At 55.0% G+C, this 16875-nt stretch overlaps 1 protein-coding gene across 1 annotated transcript; it reads left to right on the plus strand.

The window, feature by feature from the left end:
* The first annotated feature begins 4300 nt into the window (after positions 1 to 4300).
* On the plus strand, positions 4301 to 14593 carry Dlk1 (delta like non-canonical Notch ligand 1). Its single transcript, XM_005333917.5, has 5 exons — positions 4301 to 4566; positions 5795 to 5858; positions 6330 to 6460; positions 9005 to 9146; positions 10826 to 14593. Exons 1-5 carry the CDS (start codon positions 4500 to 4502, stop codon positions 11571 to 11573), a joined length of 1152 nt encoding a protein of 383 aa, XP_005333974.1. The 5' UTR covers positions 4301 to 4499; the 3' UTR covers positions 11574 to 14593.
* Positions 14594 to 16875: the final 2282 nt, after the last annotated feature.

Here is a 16875-nt window from a genome sequence, read left to right on the forward strand (position 1 = left end):
AACCCGGTTCAGGCAGGAACAAAGCCTGCTGGCGGGGAGATTCTCAGCGCTGGGGAGGGGGCGAGTCTCAGAGCAGAATGTCAAGGTGGGGGTGCAGCCCCCATCGGCCCTCCTTGCCTGCTGTCCAGACTAGTTCTTGCTCCACCCTGCTGACCTTCCCTGATCAGCAATTTTGTCTTTAATCAAGGGGGAAGTGGTCTGGAGCTGGCCCTGGCGGGGTCAGGATTTGAATGGTGGGGGGAGGGAGAGGGGAAAAGACGGGCTATAACATTTCTTTAGTTCCCTTAGAAAACTTTCACTCATGGCCAGCTTTGTGGCTGGGCTTTCTCTGGCCGATTCTGCTGGCTTTCTTCTGCCCACTGGGGGCTGTGGCTGCAGACACTTGGTGTGGCAAGTGAGAAGGAGCCTGGCCCCAAGGAAGTCCAGGCCCTGTATTCTAATGTGACCCCATGGTTGGCAAGTCCAGTCCCGGTACCGGTACCCATGTAGTCATGCGCCGTGCTGTGGTGACTGGTGGGCTGAGCATTTCCAGAGGGGGGCTGCTGGCCTCACCCCTATGGTCCCAGGAGTCTGAACATAAGCCCTGGATGTGGGGAGGGGTGCAGAGAGGAGAGATTCACACAGAGAGGAGGGGGTGGCTGTTCTCCAGCCCCAGGATCTGCTTGCAAACTGCAGACGCTGCTGTCTTTTCCTCAAGGGACTAGATTGGCATTTTCATTCTTTCTGTGCAGCCTTGGAGTCTGTGACAGTCCCCACCCTCCCCTCCCTTAATGCTCCTAAGCTTACCCCTCTCAACGTCTGCTTGCCGCAAAAAAAAATCTTTGGTCTACTAAATTTGAAACTGCTTTATTGAGACCAGAGCAAACCAGCATCCGCTCCGGGGCTGGTAGGTCCTGTCAGTGGGAAGCTCTTCCCGCCCTCAGCAGACCTGCGAGAGGCTCCTGAAAGGCCCAGGTCAGAAGGACCCTGCCTTCTCTCGGTGAGATCTCTGTAGCTGGCTGGGGCAGAAGCCGGGTCACAACTGTTGGAGGAAGGACTGGAGGGGACAGACCTCGTGAGCACAGAGCTCTTCTGTTTACAAAATCAGAGTTCTTTGTCGGGACAGGTATATCATTCTGCTTACAGACAGGGAAAGAGGGCCCAGGGCCCAGGGCCCTCAGCAGATATGGGATGAAACTGGGATTAGAGAGCAGGGGCCCATCAGCCAGGGGAGTGCCCTTTGGTGAGGATGCCCCCCCTTCCCTCCCTTCCCAAACTGGGCAGCACAGAGAAGGGACCTGGTAGGGAGGAGTCATTTAGATGAAGGACCCACTGGACTGCTGCTGGGGCCCCCTTCCTTCATGCTCCATGGAGTCACAACCTCTCCATGTGACTTGGGCAGGAGCCTGGGGAGCCCTCACCACTGGGCCACCCAGCCCTAAGATCTTCCACCCCTCCTTGGCTTCTAGCTGAGAAGCCAGCTCTGCCTCTTGCATAGGATAATTTTGGAGGCTGAAGACAGGGTCCTCAGGAGGAGAGAAGAGAGGAAGGAGGGTCAGGAATAACTTGGTGCTTGCAGTGCCATGGACAGAGGGGCTTCCTGGCTTGGGCCTGCCAGCTGCCCAAAAAAGTGTGTTTTTTAAAGATAATAATAATATTTATTTATTTATTTATTTATTTATTTTTAAATAATAATAATAATTTTATTTATTATTATTTATTTTATTTATTGTTTTAAAATAATAAGAATTATTATTTATTATTTATTATTTATTTTTATTTATTATTTTAAAATAATATTTTATTTATTATTATTATTATTTTAAAACAATAATTATCATTTTATTTATTATTATTTATTTTTAATTTATTATTCTAAAATAATAATTATTATTTTATTTATTATCATTTATTTTTATTTATTATTTTAAAATAATAATAATTATTATTTTATTTATTATTGTTATTTATTTTTATTTTAAAATAATAATGATTCTTATTTTATTATTTATTTATTTACTTATTATTTTAAAATAATGACTATCATCTTTAGAAAACACTTTTAAAAATAAAAATAATTTTAATATGATAAATAATTATAATAAACAATAAACACGAATTTTAAAATAATAATAATAACAATAATAATAATTATTATTATTATTAATACTGGGGATTGAACTCCGGGGTGCTTAACCACTGAGGTACATAGCCAGCTTGCTTTCTTTCTTCCCCCTCCCCTCTTTTTTTCTCTTTTGGCACTGGGGAAAGAATCCTGGGTCACTCAACCACTGAGCCACTTTCCCAGCCCTTTTTTTGTATTTTATTCAGAGACAGGGTCTGGCTGGGTTCTTTAGGACCTCTCTAAGTTGCTGAGGGTGGCTTTGAACTCTTGCTTCAGCCTCCGGAGCCGTGGGGATTACAGGCATGCGCGATGGCATCAGGCTGCCCCAGCGGCTCTCGTTCTAGTCAGGGGCACTGGACACAAAGATCTGCTGGACTAGACTTAGCTTTATTGATTCGAGGAAAGACTCCATAGAAGAGAGAGGAGCCACAGAAATGCATGGGCATCTGGTGGGCACCCTGACTGTTCCGTCTAGCCTGCCCCCCAAACAAAGCCCCCACCCATCTGGGTCTTCCGCTGAGAACACCGGAGACAGCATGCACAAAGGGATGGGGATTCCGCTGCAGCCGCCTCGGAGCGGTTCTGAGGTCTCCACCGGAGCCATGTGCTCTCCGCACCCCCCTCCTTCCCCCGCACACCCCCCCCATCACCATCAGCTATCTTAAGGGACTGCACTGGCCCTGGGGGTTCCCACATCTCTAAGGATGGTCGGAGTGTCCTGAAACCTGCCAGTGCACCTTCAGATGGCTCTGATTCAAAGAAACTACTCCCCAGGGTTCAAAGGGGCAAAGATCCCCTCTACCCAGCACTGAGTAAGGAGAGACTGTGAGGAGCAGGCACCAGCTCCCCAGATCTGCAGGCAAATTAAGCCTACAAAAATGTCCCCTCCAAAAATCTTGACTTCCCCAGAAAGTTAAATCCCTTTCATCTCCTTTTCCCCCTCCCTCCCTATCTTTTAGAGCTGGGGATTCAGAGAGTGTGGCTGCCCCCCCCCCAGTGAGGGCTCCATCCCCAGTTGGGATCTAAACGGAGTTGGGGGCTGGGGGGCAGGAGGGACATTGGGGAGACCCCTCTCCAGAAGCTTTGGGGGGGGTCAGTATCTGGCAGGGTCAGTATTTCCTTCCCCCACTCCAGCAAACTCCTGGCTGTAGGCTTCCCAGTGGGTCTGGAAGATTATATATTGGAAGGCTAACAACATGTGTCACTGTGGACAAAGATGAATTCAATTGTGTATGTGTTGGGAGAATTTTCATTGGGGGAGGTGTGATTGCATATTTGAATTTTTTTAAGAGTATGACCAAGAATCTGATTTGTGGGTTTTGGGAACTGAGCATGGATGCTTATGAATATCAGGTGTGTGGCCAGCACATGTGCGCAGGAGAATCCACGTGTTTATGTTTCTGATGATTAAGACCCCCGCTGTGACGCCAGCATGTGTGTGGGTGGCTGAGACTGAATCGGAGCAGGGTGTCAGTGTGTTTACAGCGTGTTTAGGTGCGCGTGTGCTCTGCTTTTGCTTCTGCACAGAGAATGCCCAGATTTTCTGAACTTTTTATCTATTGTCTGGGCGCCTGGGACTAAGCATGCGGTGGTCTCAGTTGTTACTATTATTGACCTTGCGGTGTGTTTGGGTTGCTGTTTGTGTCTGGGTAGCGGGGTGCGTGTTGCTAAAGGGGCATCTGAATGCCCTGTCGTGCCTCTCCATGACTGGGGAAACTGAGGGCACAATAATTTTTCTGAGTGTTTTTTTGGGCGCCTGCTTGTTAATGTGCGTTTTCCACGTTGCCGTCGTGTTCGTTTGTGTTCTTCTGGGCATATAACGCAAGCCTTGAGTGCTCCGGACCCTCACAGTAAGTCTCTCGAAGTTTTGGGGTGCGTTTCTCTCTTCCGCGCGTCGAGTTTCCTCGAGCGCCTGCCGGCTTAGCCAGGCTGGGTTTCTGCAACTCGCGCTCGCTTGGCGGGCTGGCGGGCTGCGCAGGCACGCCTGCGCGCTGTCCTGTGCGTCCTGTGCGGGGGGTACCTGTGCGGGTCCAGCCCGGGAGTGCACCCGCGTGCGCGAGCGGGCTTCCAGGCTGCTGCGGTGTTGCGGGCGGCTTCGCGAGGGGCGGGGGGGTCACCGGGACTGGCCGGCGCCGGCTCCGTGCGCGCTAGGCGGGGGCGGGGGCGGGGGCCGCGGAGGGGGGGGGAGGCGGTACGAAAAGGGCGGCGCGCGGCGGCGGCGGCAGCTTCTCGGCAGCGGCGGCGGAGAGCAGCGCGCAGCCCGGTGCAGCCCTGGCTTTCCACTCGCTGCGCGTCCGCGCCCCTTTCAGCGTCCGCAACCAGAAGCCCAGCGCAGCTCCCGGAGCCGGATCTGCGCCTGCACCGCTCCCTGGACCGCGACCCCGGCCACCCCGCGATGACCGCGACCGAAGCCCTCCTGCGCGTCCTCTTGCTCCTGCTGGCTATCGGCCACAGCACCCATGGTGAGACCCCCGGCGGCTTGGCTCGCGCCCCCTCTGGGGAAGCCTGCGATGCCCCGCTGGTCGCCCCTGGCCCCGCGCGCCTCGGGTCTCCCCAAGTCCCGCTTGTCCCACCTAACCCTAAGCCCGCTCGCCCTCCCCTCCATCATTGCATGCCCAGCCCGCCCCTGGGGTCCCTGGAGTAGGGGAGGTGGAGACCCCAGCCCCTTCCCGCCTCACAGAGTGGTGCTCGGAGGGGTGTCATTGCGCTGATTGAGGAGGTATGGAAAAAAAGCGGCGATGCCGGGAGGTCTTCTATAGAAATGCTCAGTGGCGCAACTTTGGGGGTGTCCCTGCGTGCGTGTTGAGAGCAGGTCTTGGGGGGCATTTGGGGAAGTGACTTGGCCGTGGGAGCCCCCCATTCCCGTCAGGATCCCAGTCTGAGCCCCTCCTGCGTGGCGTTGCGCGTTTCTCTAGGTGAGGGGCTGCGGCACTTCTCTCTGCAGTGGCCATCTGTCTCTGGCGGCGGAGAGAGTTGCCCCCTTCCCGCAGTGCCCCCCGCCCCCTCTGCGCCAGTGGTTCTGTGTGTGGGGGGCTATCTAGAAAGCTGGTTGAATAACCTCATACAGCAGGTGCCTGTTAAAGTGTCAGAATGTCTTTTAACAGTGTTAAAATTCAGCCCACTCTGCAGTATGATTGTGGGTCCCCCTTTCTGTGAAGACTGTGGGGTAGGGAAAAGGGGAAATGTGACCTGGGTGCCTGGTTTGACAGAGATGAACCTGTAAAACCACCAGCTGCCTCACCTGGGAGCAGCCAGGTGAATCTGCCTGGGCTTTTCTAAACTGCGCACTTCAAAATCTGCCCCCCCCCTGTTAGCCCACTGTGCAAAAATGAGGGTCTGGCTGAGCTCAAGGGTGGAGAGCACCCCCTCCTCCATCCCCAGGCCCGCTTTTAAAGGATTTGAGGTTCCTTAGGTGTTTTCTTTGAGGAAAAAGAGGCGTCTGTCTGCTGTGGGAACTGGGGGGTGTTCTTTGGTGTCTTGGCTAGGAACATGGCCGAGCATTCTTTCCCAGCAGGTTCAGCCTCTTCCATCCACAGATAAGAAGTACCTACTGTGTGCCAGGCTGTTAGGACCCAAGAGGGTCGTCTGCTCCCCCCCCGGGGGCAGACAGTGGTCTGTTTAGAAGAAAATGGGCTTTGCCTTGGTTGCTGGGCCCTTGTGGGGTGAATTGTAACCTTTCTTGTGCCTCAGGAGCTGAATGCGTTCCGGCCTGTGACCCTAAAAATGGATTCTGCGAGGATGACAATGTTTGCAGGTAATGGAGTAGGTCCTCAGAAGCAGCTGGTGGGGGCCAGGGCAAAGTCATGGGGAATCTTGGAGTCAGGCTAAAGAAAGGGGGGACATGGCCACTGTGCTGCGTCACACAGCTTCCTTGCCTCTGCAGAAAAACGGGTGGGGGAATAAGGAGGGGTGGAAATGGTGGGGGCTGTGGAGGGCAGGGGGAGGAAGAGAGCCCCTTGCAGGGTGAGACCACTGTGGGCCACTGCGGCAAAATGCAGCTTTCCTAAGCTCTCAGGGACCCCAATGACTGTCCTTTGGCACATTCTCTGAGTTTTTCTATTCAGGTGATTGGTGTTTGCTCCTGGGACCCTCTGGCCGGGCACTATGCAGAGCCTTCCCTGTCCCCAGGGCTCTTGGGTCCACAAAAAGCAGCCTGAGTGCCCTCTCCACCCCTGCCCACCTCATATGTTCCCATCTGCCCCCCGCCCTCCCGTCCCTCCTACAGGTGCCAGCCTGGTTGGCAGGGTCCCCTGTGTGACCAGTGCGTGACCTCTCCTGGCTGTGTCAACGGACTCTGTGAGGAACCCTGGCAGTGCATCTGCAAGGATGGCTGGGACGGAAAACTCTGTGACATAGGTTGGCACTCTCCTCTGCCCACTGTCCTCCCTGCTCCCCGACCTCCTGCCCCCCCTCCCGCCGCCTCCCTTCCCCCTGGCGCCTAATTCCAGCACACCTAGAGCCTTCTGTTGTAAAGACCTCTATGGCTTCCCGCTGGGGCCCAAAGCCTCCTTAAAGGTAGGGACTTTATTTTGCTCACCTCTGCACAGTTAGCATCCTGAGAAGGCTTTGGGGATGGGGGTGAGGGGGAGCTGCCTGTTGAATAAAAAGTTACAAAATAAACAACACCACACACAGCTGAGCAGCTTGAACTGTGGACCCCAGGCAACCTGTGTAAGTTACCAGAATACAGAGATGGGGACGGGCTGGGGTATCTCAGGGCTTAGACACCAAGAAAGTCATATGAAACACTGTAAATGCAAAACGCCAGGGACAAACAGAAACAGAGAGGGAAGGGTGAGTGGGGTTGAATCTGTAAGGAAGGGACAGGCTGCCAGCGCTCAGTGGTCCATTGTGGCAGGAAGCTGGGGGTTTGGAGAGCCAAGAAGGGGTTAAAGTGCAGATTGGTGTTATCTGTTGAGTTCATTAATTCATGCCATTTTTGTCCTCCATTACCCTGAGCAATTGAGTGTTGGCTGGGGCTGCCCTTTTAGGCTGCAAAATGTTTGTCTGTACCCCTCTCATTTGGCAAAACCCTCCCCAAAGTCCCAGTGAACAAAAGTCCTGAAAAAAAAAATCTCCCAGCAGCATACGCAGCTGCCCCAAGGCCTCTCTCCCCAGTATTAGAAAAGCTGTGTGGCACAAATAGGGAAACTGAGGACCACAGAAGCAAAGGGGGCTCCCCCTCCCACTGTCTCTGGCCCTTAAAATCTGACCCCCATCATGGTGCAGGGCTGATCTGCAGCTGACTCACGCTCTGGCCAGCAATTCCGCAGCCCCTCGCTGCTGCCGCTGCAGCAGCAGTGTCGGCACCAGCAGCAGCTCTGAGCCATCTTGGGATTCAAAGGACCGTGGAAAAGCCACGGTTAGGGGTCAGAGTCAGGCTTTTAACCTAGAGCCTCCCCTCTTTGGTATCTGAACACAGAACACTGTACAGGAGTTTTCAGACAAAATCCTCCCTCCCTCAGCACACCCCTTTCCACCAGGTTGACAGGTTGTCTGGTGGGGGCCTGGAGAGTCTGGGGGCGCATTGCAGGAATAGCCCTCTGGGTAATTACCTGCCCTCTCCCTTCTCCCCTGTTGGGCACACAGCTGCTGCCGAGCTGGAGACCCCCAGCCCCTGCTGGGAGCGGTGTCATCGGCAGTGCTTTGGGTTGGCCTGGGGGGGGCTGATGCGTGAATCCCAAGGCTTGGCATTTCAGGGAGAGGAGCAGGGTCAGTCTGGGGGTGGTCACCAGCTCTTTAGCTTAAATCTGACATTCGGAGTGACAGGGGAGGCAGGAGGGAAGAACTAGGACCCTGCTGCAGAGGCTCCCCATGCTAAGGCTCCCCTGGCATTGTCCCAGAAAGATAAATCCTCCTTGTGGTTTCCTTGCACCAGGCCGGGTTCCCACCGAGAGCCCATCAACATGGCGTTCATGTTTTCCCTTGCTGACGGATTGCAGTCTCCCTTCCACGAGGGAGGGAGGGGGTCTCTTTGAAGGGGGGGGGGGCTCTGCACACGTGGAGTTAGCCAGCTCCCCACCACCACTGCCCCCGCCTACCGTCACCTGCTGTCCCTGGACAACCCTGGCTTTCTGTTGGGCAGGTGCAGCAGCCCAAATTACAGAAACCCCTCAGGGATCAGCCAGGGAGACCCCTTCCTTTTATGAGGAGGGAAACTGAGGCACAGAGTGGTGGGGAGGTGGACTTTCTGCCACTCAGCAGAAAGGGACCTGGCTTTGCCGGGGAGCTGAGGTCTCCACCAGCGCAGAGCCCCTGACCCAGGCCCTTTGTTCAGCTCATCACTAGCTTGTCGAGCCCGAATAATGAAGTGAGCATGGCAGGGGGCGTTAAAGACAGAGAGAGTGCGCTAGTGTTCATGGAAACCCGTGTGGGCAGGAGGCGCTTGGATTTTGCCGCCGTCAAAAGATTCAGCCTTTTAATTCTGGACCCCCTTAATTTGGAACCTGTGAGCAGAAAGACCACAGGCCGGTGCAGGCAGCAGTGGGGTGAATCAGATGTCTTGGTGCCTGACAGGGGTCTTTGATGGAAAAGCATGATGGGCAGGTGGTTTTCTACAAGGGTTGGGCTGGACTAGTCCCCCAAATGGTGAGGACCCCCTCTCCCAGGTATGTGTGGAGGAGATGAGCACTAAGGAATCTCACGGGAGGGGTACCTGTTTCTGGACTTGAGGGGGATGGAGGAAGGGGGGCAGCTGTCCTGAGCTGGACATCAGGAGCCCTGGCTTTCTGACTTGTGACCTTCTAAGCAAACCCCCACCCTCAGTTTGGGGGTCAGTATACCCTTTGACTGTGAACCCCACTTAGTAGCTACAGCAGTCATTTGGCAGCTCAGCCGGGATCCCTGCCACACTAGCATCTGGGACAGAAGCTAAGTGGGATTTTTTTCTGTACCCCCCAGATGTCAGGGCTTGCACCTCTACTCCATGCTCCAACAATGGGACCTGCGTGGACCTCGATAGCGGCCGCTACGAGTGCTCCTGCCCCCCTGGATTCTCTGGCCAGGACTGCCAGGAGAAGGACGGACCCTGCGTGATCAATGGGTAAGTACTCCTCCCCACTCTGTGTGATCAGATGATGGCTGCCTTTGAGTCTTGCTTCTCCTGAAGGCCCTTTTGGCCTGACCCTGTTGTACCTGTCACCTATGAAAAGATGTAAGTGTCCCCAGGATCCCATGGAGAGCCACTTTAGATGTGTGCTTAGGGGGGGGGAGGCATCATCTTCATAATTTTTTCAAAGGAGCCTGAAGGTGATTTCATATTCTCTTGGTGTTCCCAAGTCCTGATGTGTGTGAATGACAGTAGATTGGAATGGGGAACGGGCACTCCGAGCTGCATAATTTTCTAAAGGCAACATAATAGGAGATCAGAGTTCAGCAGGGCCAGGCTGTTTGTGAAACCCACTTAACATGGTGGCAGGCACTTTGGGGACCTGGTGGGCTCTGCAGTTGGATTTCCTGGGATATCTGGAAAGGGAGCCACCGGCTGCGGGGCTGGGAGGGGACAGAGAAAGCAGTGGGCCAGCTCTGGGATCTAGCAGCCCTCACCCTGGGACGGGCCTTAGGCTGAGGCCAGGGGAGGTGGTGATGGGGGGAGGGGGATCTGAATTCATTAATCTAAAGCACAGAAAGAACCCTGTCCGGGGCCTGCGCTGGGGCTTGGTTTGGGGTGTCCTTCTACAATGAGCACCTTTGACCTGCCCCTTCAGGGTGGCATAGAGTGCCCAGGAGGCCGTAGCTTTAAACAGACATGAACGTGTCCTCCAAAGATCAGTATTCAGAAGGGGGTCAGCTGAGGGAGGTGACAGCTAGACTCCATTGCCCTCCCTTTTAGCAAGAAGAAGGAAAAAAAAAAAAAAGATGAGACATTTATAATATTTTGCCCCCTCCTTGAGATTCCTTCAGAGCCCAGCTCCTGTGTGCCCCCACCCAGAGCCGCCATGCCGATTCCTTTCTTCCCTGGAGTTTGGCATTTATCGAATGACAAAGGGCTTGCTCCTTTAAAAGCACTTACATTAAATGCCCGTGTGTGCTTGGCTTTGAGCACAGGGCTTCAGTTTGCAAGCTGCCCTTGGGTGAATGGGCCCCTGTTAAACAGCCTGCCACAGACACGGCTGCCACCAGCCTAGACAGAGCTCATTGCTTTCACTCTGAGAGTCCCCAAGGGTTTCCCTCACAATAGCCTGCAAGGCCCACTCCCTCACCAGGAAGAAAAATAATAATACGGGGTGGGAGTGGGGCGGGGGGACACAGACGGGGCCAGGGCACCAGAGCCCGGGAGAGTGTGAGCGATGCCCCTCCTCTTGGTTCTGCCTCAGCAGCCCAGAGCCGGAGCTAAGGGAAGGGGCTCGCTCCAAACCTGGGCTGTCCCTAGTGATTCCTCTCCCAGCCTCAGTTTCCCCACCTGTCTAGCAACTAGCCCTCGGTCCTCTGGGTGAAATAACAGGTGGGAGAGGACGTGGGCGTCCTGGGTGGGAGGTCAGGTGTGTTCCAGGTTGGCATCGTGGGTGGGGTGAGCTGGTGAGCCCCTGCAGCCAGGGGTCCCAGTGCCTCCCTGGCTGGCATTCCTTCCCTCCCTCGCCTGCTGTGTGGGAGCCCCTGTCCTTTGGTCAGGTCCTGGACCTTGCAGCTGAGGAGCCTGGCCTCCCCCACCCGCCTTCGCACCCCGACATCCCTGTCCTGGCCCACCCCCGAGGGCCTTTACCATGTCCTATTGTGTTGCAGTTCCCCCTGCCAGCACGGAGGCACCTGCGTGGATGATGAGGGCCGGGCCTCCCATGCCTCCTGCCTGTGCCCCCCTGGCTTCTCGGGCAACTTCTGCGAGATCGTGGCCAACAGCTGCACCCCCAACCCGTGCGAGAACGATGGCGTCTGCACCGACATAGGGGGTGACTTCCGCTGCCGCTGCCCGACTGGGTTTATGGACAAGACCTGCAGCCGCACGGTGACCGTCTGCGCTAGCAACCCCTGCCAGAACGGGGGCACCTGCCTGCAGCACTCCCAGGTGAGCTACGAGTGTCTGTGCAAGGCCCCGTACTCGGGTCCCACCTGCGTGAAGAAGCGCTTGGTCGGCCCCTCGCAGGTCACCCATCTGCCCAGTGGCTATGGGCTGACCTACCGCCTGACCCCCGGGGTGCATGAGCTGCCAGTGGCGCAGCCTGAGCACCGCATCCTGAAGGTGTCCATGAAAGAGCTCAACAAGAGTACCCCTCTCCTCACCGAGGGTCAGGCCATCTGCTTCACCATCCTGGGCGTGCTCACCAGCCTGGTGGTTCTGGGCACCGTGGGCATCGTCTTCCTCAACAAGTGCGAGGCCTGGGTGTCCAACCTGCGCTACAGCCACATGCTGCGCAAGAAGAAGAACCTGCTGCTGCAGTACAACAGCGGGGAAGACCTGGCGGTCAACATCATCTTCCCCGAGAAGATCGACATGGCCACCTTCAGCAAGGAGGCGGGCGAGGAGGAGATCTAAGCAGTATCCCCACAGGCCCCTCTATATTCTCGGGGTTTCGCAGAGCTCACTACATGCGGTCTGTGCTAATCTTTGTGGTGGAATTTGCTTTTTTCTGTGTGAAATCTAGTGAACGCTATGCTTACCTGTATTGCTTTTGTGTTGCCGTGTGACAAGCGCTATGCCCACGGAGACTATCTCCTCTTTCTCTCTCTTATTAATGCATGCTGACGAATAATAATAAGAATTTCATCTTTAAACGAGTAAAAGAAATAAGTATGTTATTCTAAACTCTAAAAAAAAATTCAAAAGACAAAAAAAAAACATGGTAACAGAACCAGGGCTCTGTGGACCGACATCCCTGTCCCAGGGGTCTCAGCCTCAGAGTCCTCGCAGAAACCGACACGAGTGCTGTGCATGACCATCCACTGTGAAAGGGCTACAATCTCTTTGGTTCGTTGATTCTCACACGTCACATCCGACTCGCACTCACCTCCTGCTCCGCACCGCACCCCTGAGGTCTTTCTGATTGATTTGAGATTCCACAGAGTGCAGCGGCAGTGTGTCAGGCAGAGAGAGCCCCGGGTTGACTGCTGGGGGGTCGGGACCCTGTCCCAGCCCTGCCACTAACTCGCGGTGTGATCCTTGGCGAGTCCCCACCCCAATCCCCGGGCCCACACTTCTCGCCCCCCTCCACAGAGGGGTGGCAGCACCCACCACCCAGGTCCTGACTCTACAGAAAAAATTCAGAATTAGGAACAAGGGATGTGTACCGAAATGTGTCCTGACCCTGAGAACAGGATCTGATGAAGACTAAGTCTCATCCTGAGATCCGAAAGGTTTTGGCCTATCCTGGATGCACACTTGATGTTGACATGGATCTTGACTACATTTCTCAAAGCGGGGAGCCTCCTGGCTCACTTCCCCCGTGGGAACAATTGGCCCCTTTGAGTCATAATATGCCATGGGGAGCTGCCTCTTAGGCAGCCTGCCCCCCCTACCCCAGCCCAAGGCCCACACCTGCCACCCCCCCCCCAGCGAGACCCGTAGACTAGACACGACCCTCCACTCCCACGCACCTTGAACCGCAAGTGCCCCTGGCAAAGTCTGAGCAGCAGCACAGCCCCTCACCAAGGTTTTCACAGAGTTGGTGGAAATTGTTGTGGGGCACTTTCTTCTTCTATGGCAAAAGTAGCTTGAGACCTGGCCATGGATTTACATTTGTGTTGCTGAGTTAATAATCCTCAGATCCCAAGACCTAGCCAGCTTCTGAATTCGATTTTTTTTTCTTTTCTTCTTTTTTTTTTTTTTTTTAAAGAGCATCTATCTTTTTTGCGAAAAATAGAGGGAAATGGGACAGAGCTCTGTGTGGCTTCCCAGCCCTGCTCAGGACTAGGCAGCGACACAGCCCCTGTTTACCAGCTAGGGATATTTTGCTTCTTAAGTTATTTGGATAGAGAGCTATACTGTAGCTTTATTAAGTATGAGCTGCGTGTTTACCTTGCTCCAAGTGCTTATTTCCAAGTCCTTGCCACCCTCATCATCTACCGTCATCCAGATCACAGCCACACACACTTCCGTCGCCACCCATGGGTCATTTGCGCCACCGTCATATGGTCATCCACCTCATCAACTCCCCGTCTCTGACCCAGTTCATGTCATTTCAAAGCCCGTTCAAAGAATTCTTCATAGTCACTTCCAGTCATCTCTCCCATTGGTCACTCTGGTCACCCCCAGTCCCTGGTCATGGGCACCCTGTCAAGTCCCTCCTACCCACAAAGTTCTCACCCGACCCTGTACCACGTCAGCCCCTCCCAGTGTCACCCTGAAGTCCCCCTCCACTTTACCCCAGCCTTCCCCGACTTCATTCCACAGGGTGTCCGGGCTCCCCGACTCCAGCCACTTCCCCACCCTTGCCCTGACCCACAGCCAAGCCCCTCCCCCATCCACGTCCTCTCCCCTGATCCCACTCCCCTGCCCACGAACCCCCTCCCAGCCCTGATGACCATCTCCCTCCCCCCGCCCCCCTGGCCTGCCCCCGTCCCTGTGACCCTCCTCTCACCACGTCATCCACATGGTCATTACATCTCACTTTGAGTTCATTTTATGAAATAAAAATTTTAAAAAGACAAAAAAAAAGAATTGTTGGCACGTGCCAGGCGGTGGCTGGTTCCCGCCTGGCCGCTCTCAGCGTGAGACCTTGATGGAGTCTGCTGACAATTCTGCTCCTCAGTTTCCCCCAGGCGAAATTCTAAGATTGGACAACCCATTCGAGTTCCAGACTCCATGTTTTCTTTTCAATCTCCGTGGTATGGAGAATAGCCGAGTCCCCTGAAGGAGGACAGAAAGAGGTCCGGCTATTGTCCCTGACGGTTCCTCATCCACTCACTCATCATCCACCATCATCCCACCTGGGAGCACCTCCACGCACCTGCTGTGTGCAAGGCAGGGTGCGGGGAGCTGAGGCACTGCAGGCTCAGGGGAGGGGAGCGAGCGGCCTGTGTCCGCAGGGAGCCCAGAGCAGTGCAGGTAAATTCCGTGGGAGCGGAGGGTCCTGAGCAGACCCTCCCTCAGAATGCCACCACCACCACCACCCCACGTGACAAACCACCTATTACCAGCACTTAATGAGGCCGCCCCACCCAAATTCCACAGCGCCCACCCGCACGCACCCCAGTGCAGTTGGAGCGGCATCAGCAGCCTCGCCTCGGTCTTACGTCACGCAGAAATGGTCCATTCCATCCTCTGTGGGTTCACCAGATCTGCTGAGAGTGTCGGGATCCCTGGCTGCCCACCCACACCTTGTGTGTGTTTGGTGTAGTATGTAGTTTACGAAATAAACGGAGAAGCTCAAAGACAGCCGTCAGAGACATGTCCCCCAATTCGGTCCCAAATTAAGAGAAGGAAGACAATAATTCTGAAACCAAAATGTTAAAGAACTGTCAATGACGCTCTTTTTAGCTTTTCCGTTTAAACACCAGTCCAGACATGCAAAAAAAACCTTTGTTTATTGAAAAATAAACAACAAGGGCTACTCTGAATCTGTTTCTTTGATTTATTGTGCGCCAGCTACACTCGTCCCCTTCTCCTGGTGGCCAGGAGCTGCAGGGCTGAGGAGGGGGCTCATGGGCCCTGTGCCTCCCCTCCCCCCCCCACCCCAGGCCCCTCTGGGTCCTTGGAATTGGGAGTTTCCTGCTGGGAGGGTCCTCCAGGCCTGCAGGGCCCTTGTCCTCACCCATGGGCCAGGAGAGTTGTGGGCGGGCCTTGAGGGGGCTACACAAGAGCCCTGGGCCCCTGCACATCACCCCCCAAGCCCAGGGTAACTCTCTCTGGGCTTGGCCTAGAACTCTGGAACTCCACGTAGTCCATCCAGGGCCTATTGGGGGTGGACGACCAAGAGGAGAGGACACTGTCCATTACATTCTTTGTGGGACTTGGGCCTTTTAAACATTTCTACGACAAGATGTGGGTCCCATTGATTTTCCTCCTGGAGGCCTGGTGTAGTTGGGGCGGGGCCCTGCCTGTCTTCCAGTCCCAGGGCCCAGGTGGCCAGAAGCCTCTAGACCTAACACAGTAAGTCCACACTTTGGGCCCTGTAGGGCACCCGCCCCAAGTGGGCAGCCAACTCCTGGGGACCAGGGAGACTCAGTCTGGCCTCTGCTGACCTTGGAGGTGGCCCTTGGTCTGGGGTCCCATCTCCCCTCCTCCCATGCCCTACCCCTCTTTTCTCAGACTCTCCTGGTCAGGTTGCTGCCGCCACCCACCCAGCTGCCCAAGCCCGGGGCCCCGTGTCCCAGGGCCTCCCCCTCTTGATCCACCATGGCAGCTGCTCCTCTGCCTCCTCCCTGTCTCCTTCCAGCCTCAGCCCCCTCTTCCCTCGGTGCCTCTGTGGTCCTCTGCCCCAACCGTGGCTGCCCAGCCCATTTCAGCAAAAAATGCCAGAGGTGTGAAGGCTGAGGCAGGAGGATCGTGAGTTCAAAGACAGCCTCAGCAAAAGTCAGGCGCTAAGCAACTCAGGGAGGCCTGTCCCTAAATAAAACTCAAAGTAGGGCAGAGGATGCGGCTCAGTGGTTGGGTGCCTCTGAGTTCAATCCCCGGTTCCCCTCTCCCCCAAAAAAGAACACTCCAGAGGGACAGAGAGAAGATGGGTGCTATCCTAACGCTGTAGGAGAGCCACATGACAATGTTAGGTCAACAAATACAGCAGCTCAATGCAGCCTGCAGTTGCAGAGCCAGAATCCAGGGGAAGAGCCCTGTGCGCAGGGTCTCCACAACCCGGGCCCACAACCTTCGACACTTGGAAGCATTGCCCTGGTGAGGGTCACTGATCCTGAGTAAAGACAAAGACCTTCCAAGGCAGGGCAAGGCCAGGAGGATCCCAGTGGGAACACCTGAGAGCAAAGTGGCTGTCCCCTCCCCAGCAAAGAAACAAAAATCTGCAACAGAGTAACCACACGTTGGAAAGAGCTGGGTTTTCTAAGGCGGGATGGAGCAAGCAGACCAGGTCCTGGGAGGCATGTCTAATTGAATGCCAGTGTTGCTGGCAGACAGCGAAGGCTGGCGCAGGTCTGGGAAGGCCTCAGTGAAGGTGGGTCACTTGGGGTCAGTGAGACAAACTGGAGTCACGCTGGGGACCCCGAGAACCTGGGAGAAGATGTAGCGGCCTCTGAAGTCCAGGATGGGGAGGCCCAGAGGCCCAGGGTGGGGCTTAGGAAAAGAGGCAGTGATGCTGGGGGGCTCTGCTCTGCACCCTCAGCTTAGGAAGCAGACGTGGAAGGTCCCCAGTGCAATAGCTTGGGTCTCAAGTGTCCCTTAAAGGCCTATGTGTCGCAGGCTTGATGCCCAGCTGGGTCCTTCCCGGGAGGTGGAGGAAGCCTGAGGAGGCCTCTAGGTCATGGGGTGGGGATGCCCTTGAAGGGAGTTAGGGAACCCAGCTTCTTCCTCTTCCTCCTTCTCACTCTGCTCCTTCCCCACTGGGCCACCATAGGCCCATAGCAAAAGGATTAACTGATCATGGACTGCAGCCTCCAAAACTGTGAGCTAAAATAGACCTTTTCCCTCTGTAAGTGGATCATCTCAGGCGTTTGGAACAGTCTCTGAAAGTTCACATCCAGTGAACGTCAATTAGGGGAACGGACAAGGGATACTGAGGGGCACCTGGGCAGGTGGGTGGAAGATTCCAGAAAGCAGGTGGAGGGGATGCATCTGGGACAGGGAATAATAAAGAGCACAATGGGCTCCACAGGATGGCCCCTGTGGCTGGGAGCCAGTCTTGGCCCTAACACATAGCAGGTTGCCAGATGGCATCAAGTAGGAGCCCAGT

Source organism: Ictidomys tridecemlineatus, chromosome 5 (genome assembly GCF_052094955.1).
Source record: "Ictidomys tridecemlineatus isolate mIctTri1 chromosome 5, mIctTri1.hap1, whole genome shotgun sequence".
Classification (NCBI taxonomy): Eukaryota; Metazoa; Chordata; class Mammalia; order Rodentia; family Sciuridae; genus Ictidomys; species Ictidomys tridecemlineatus.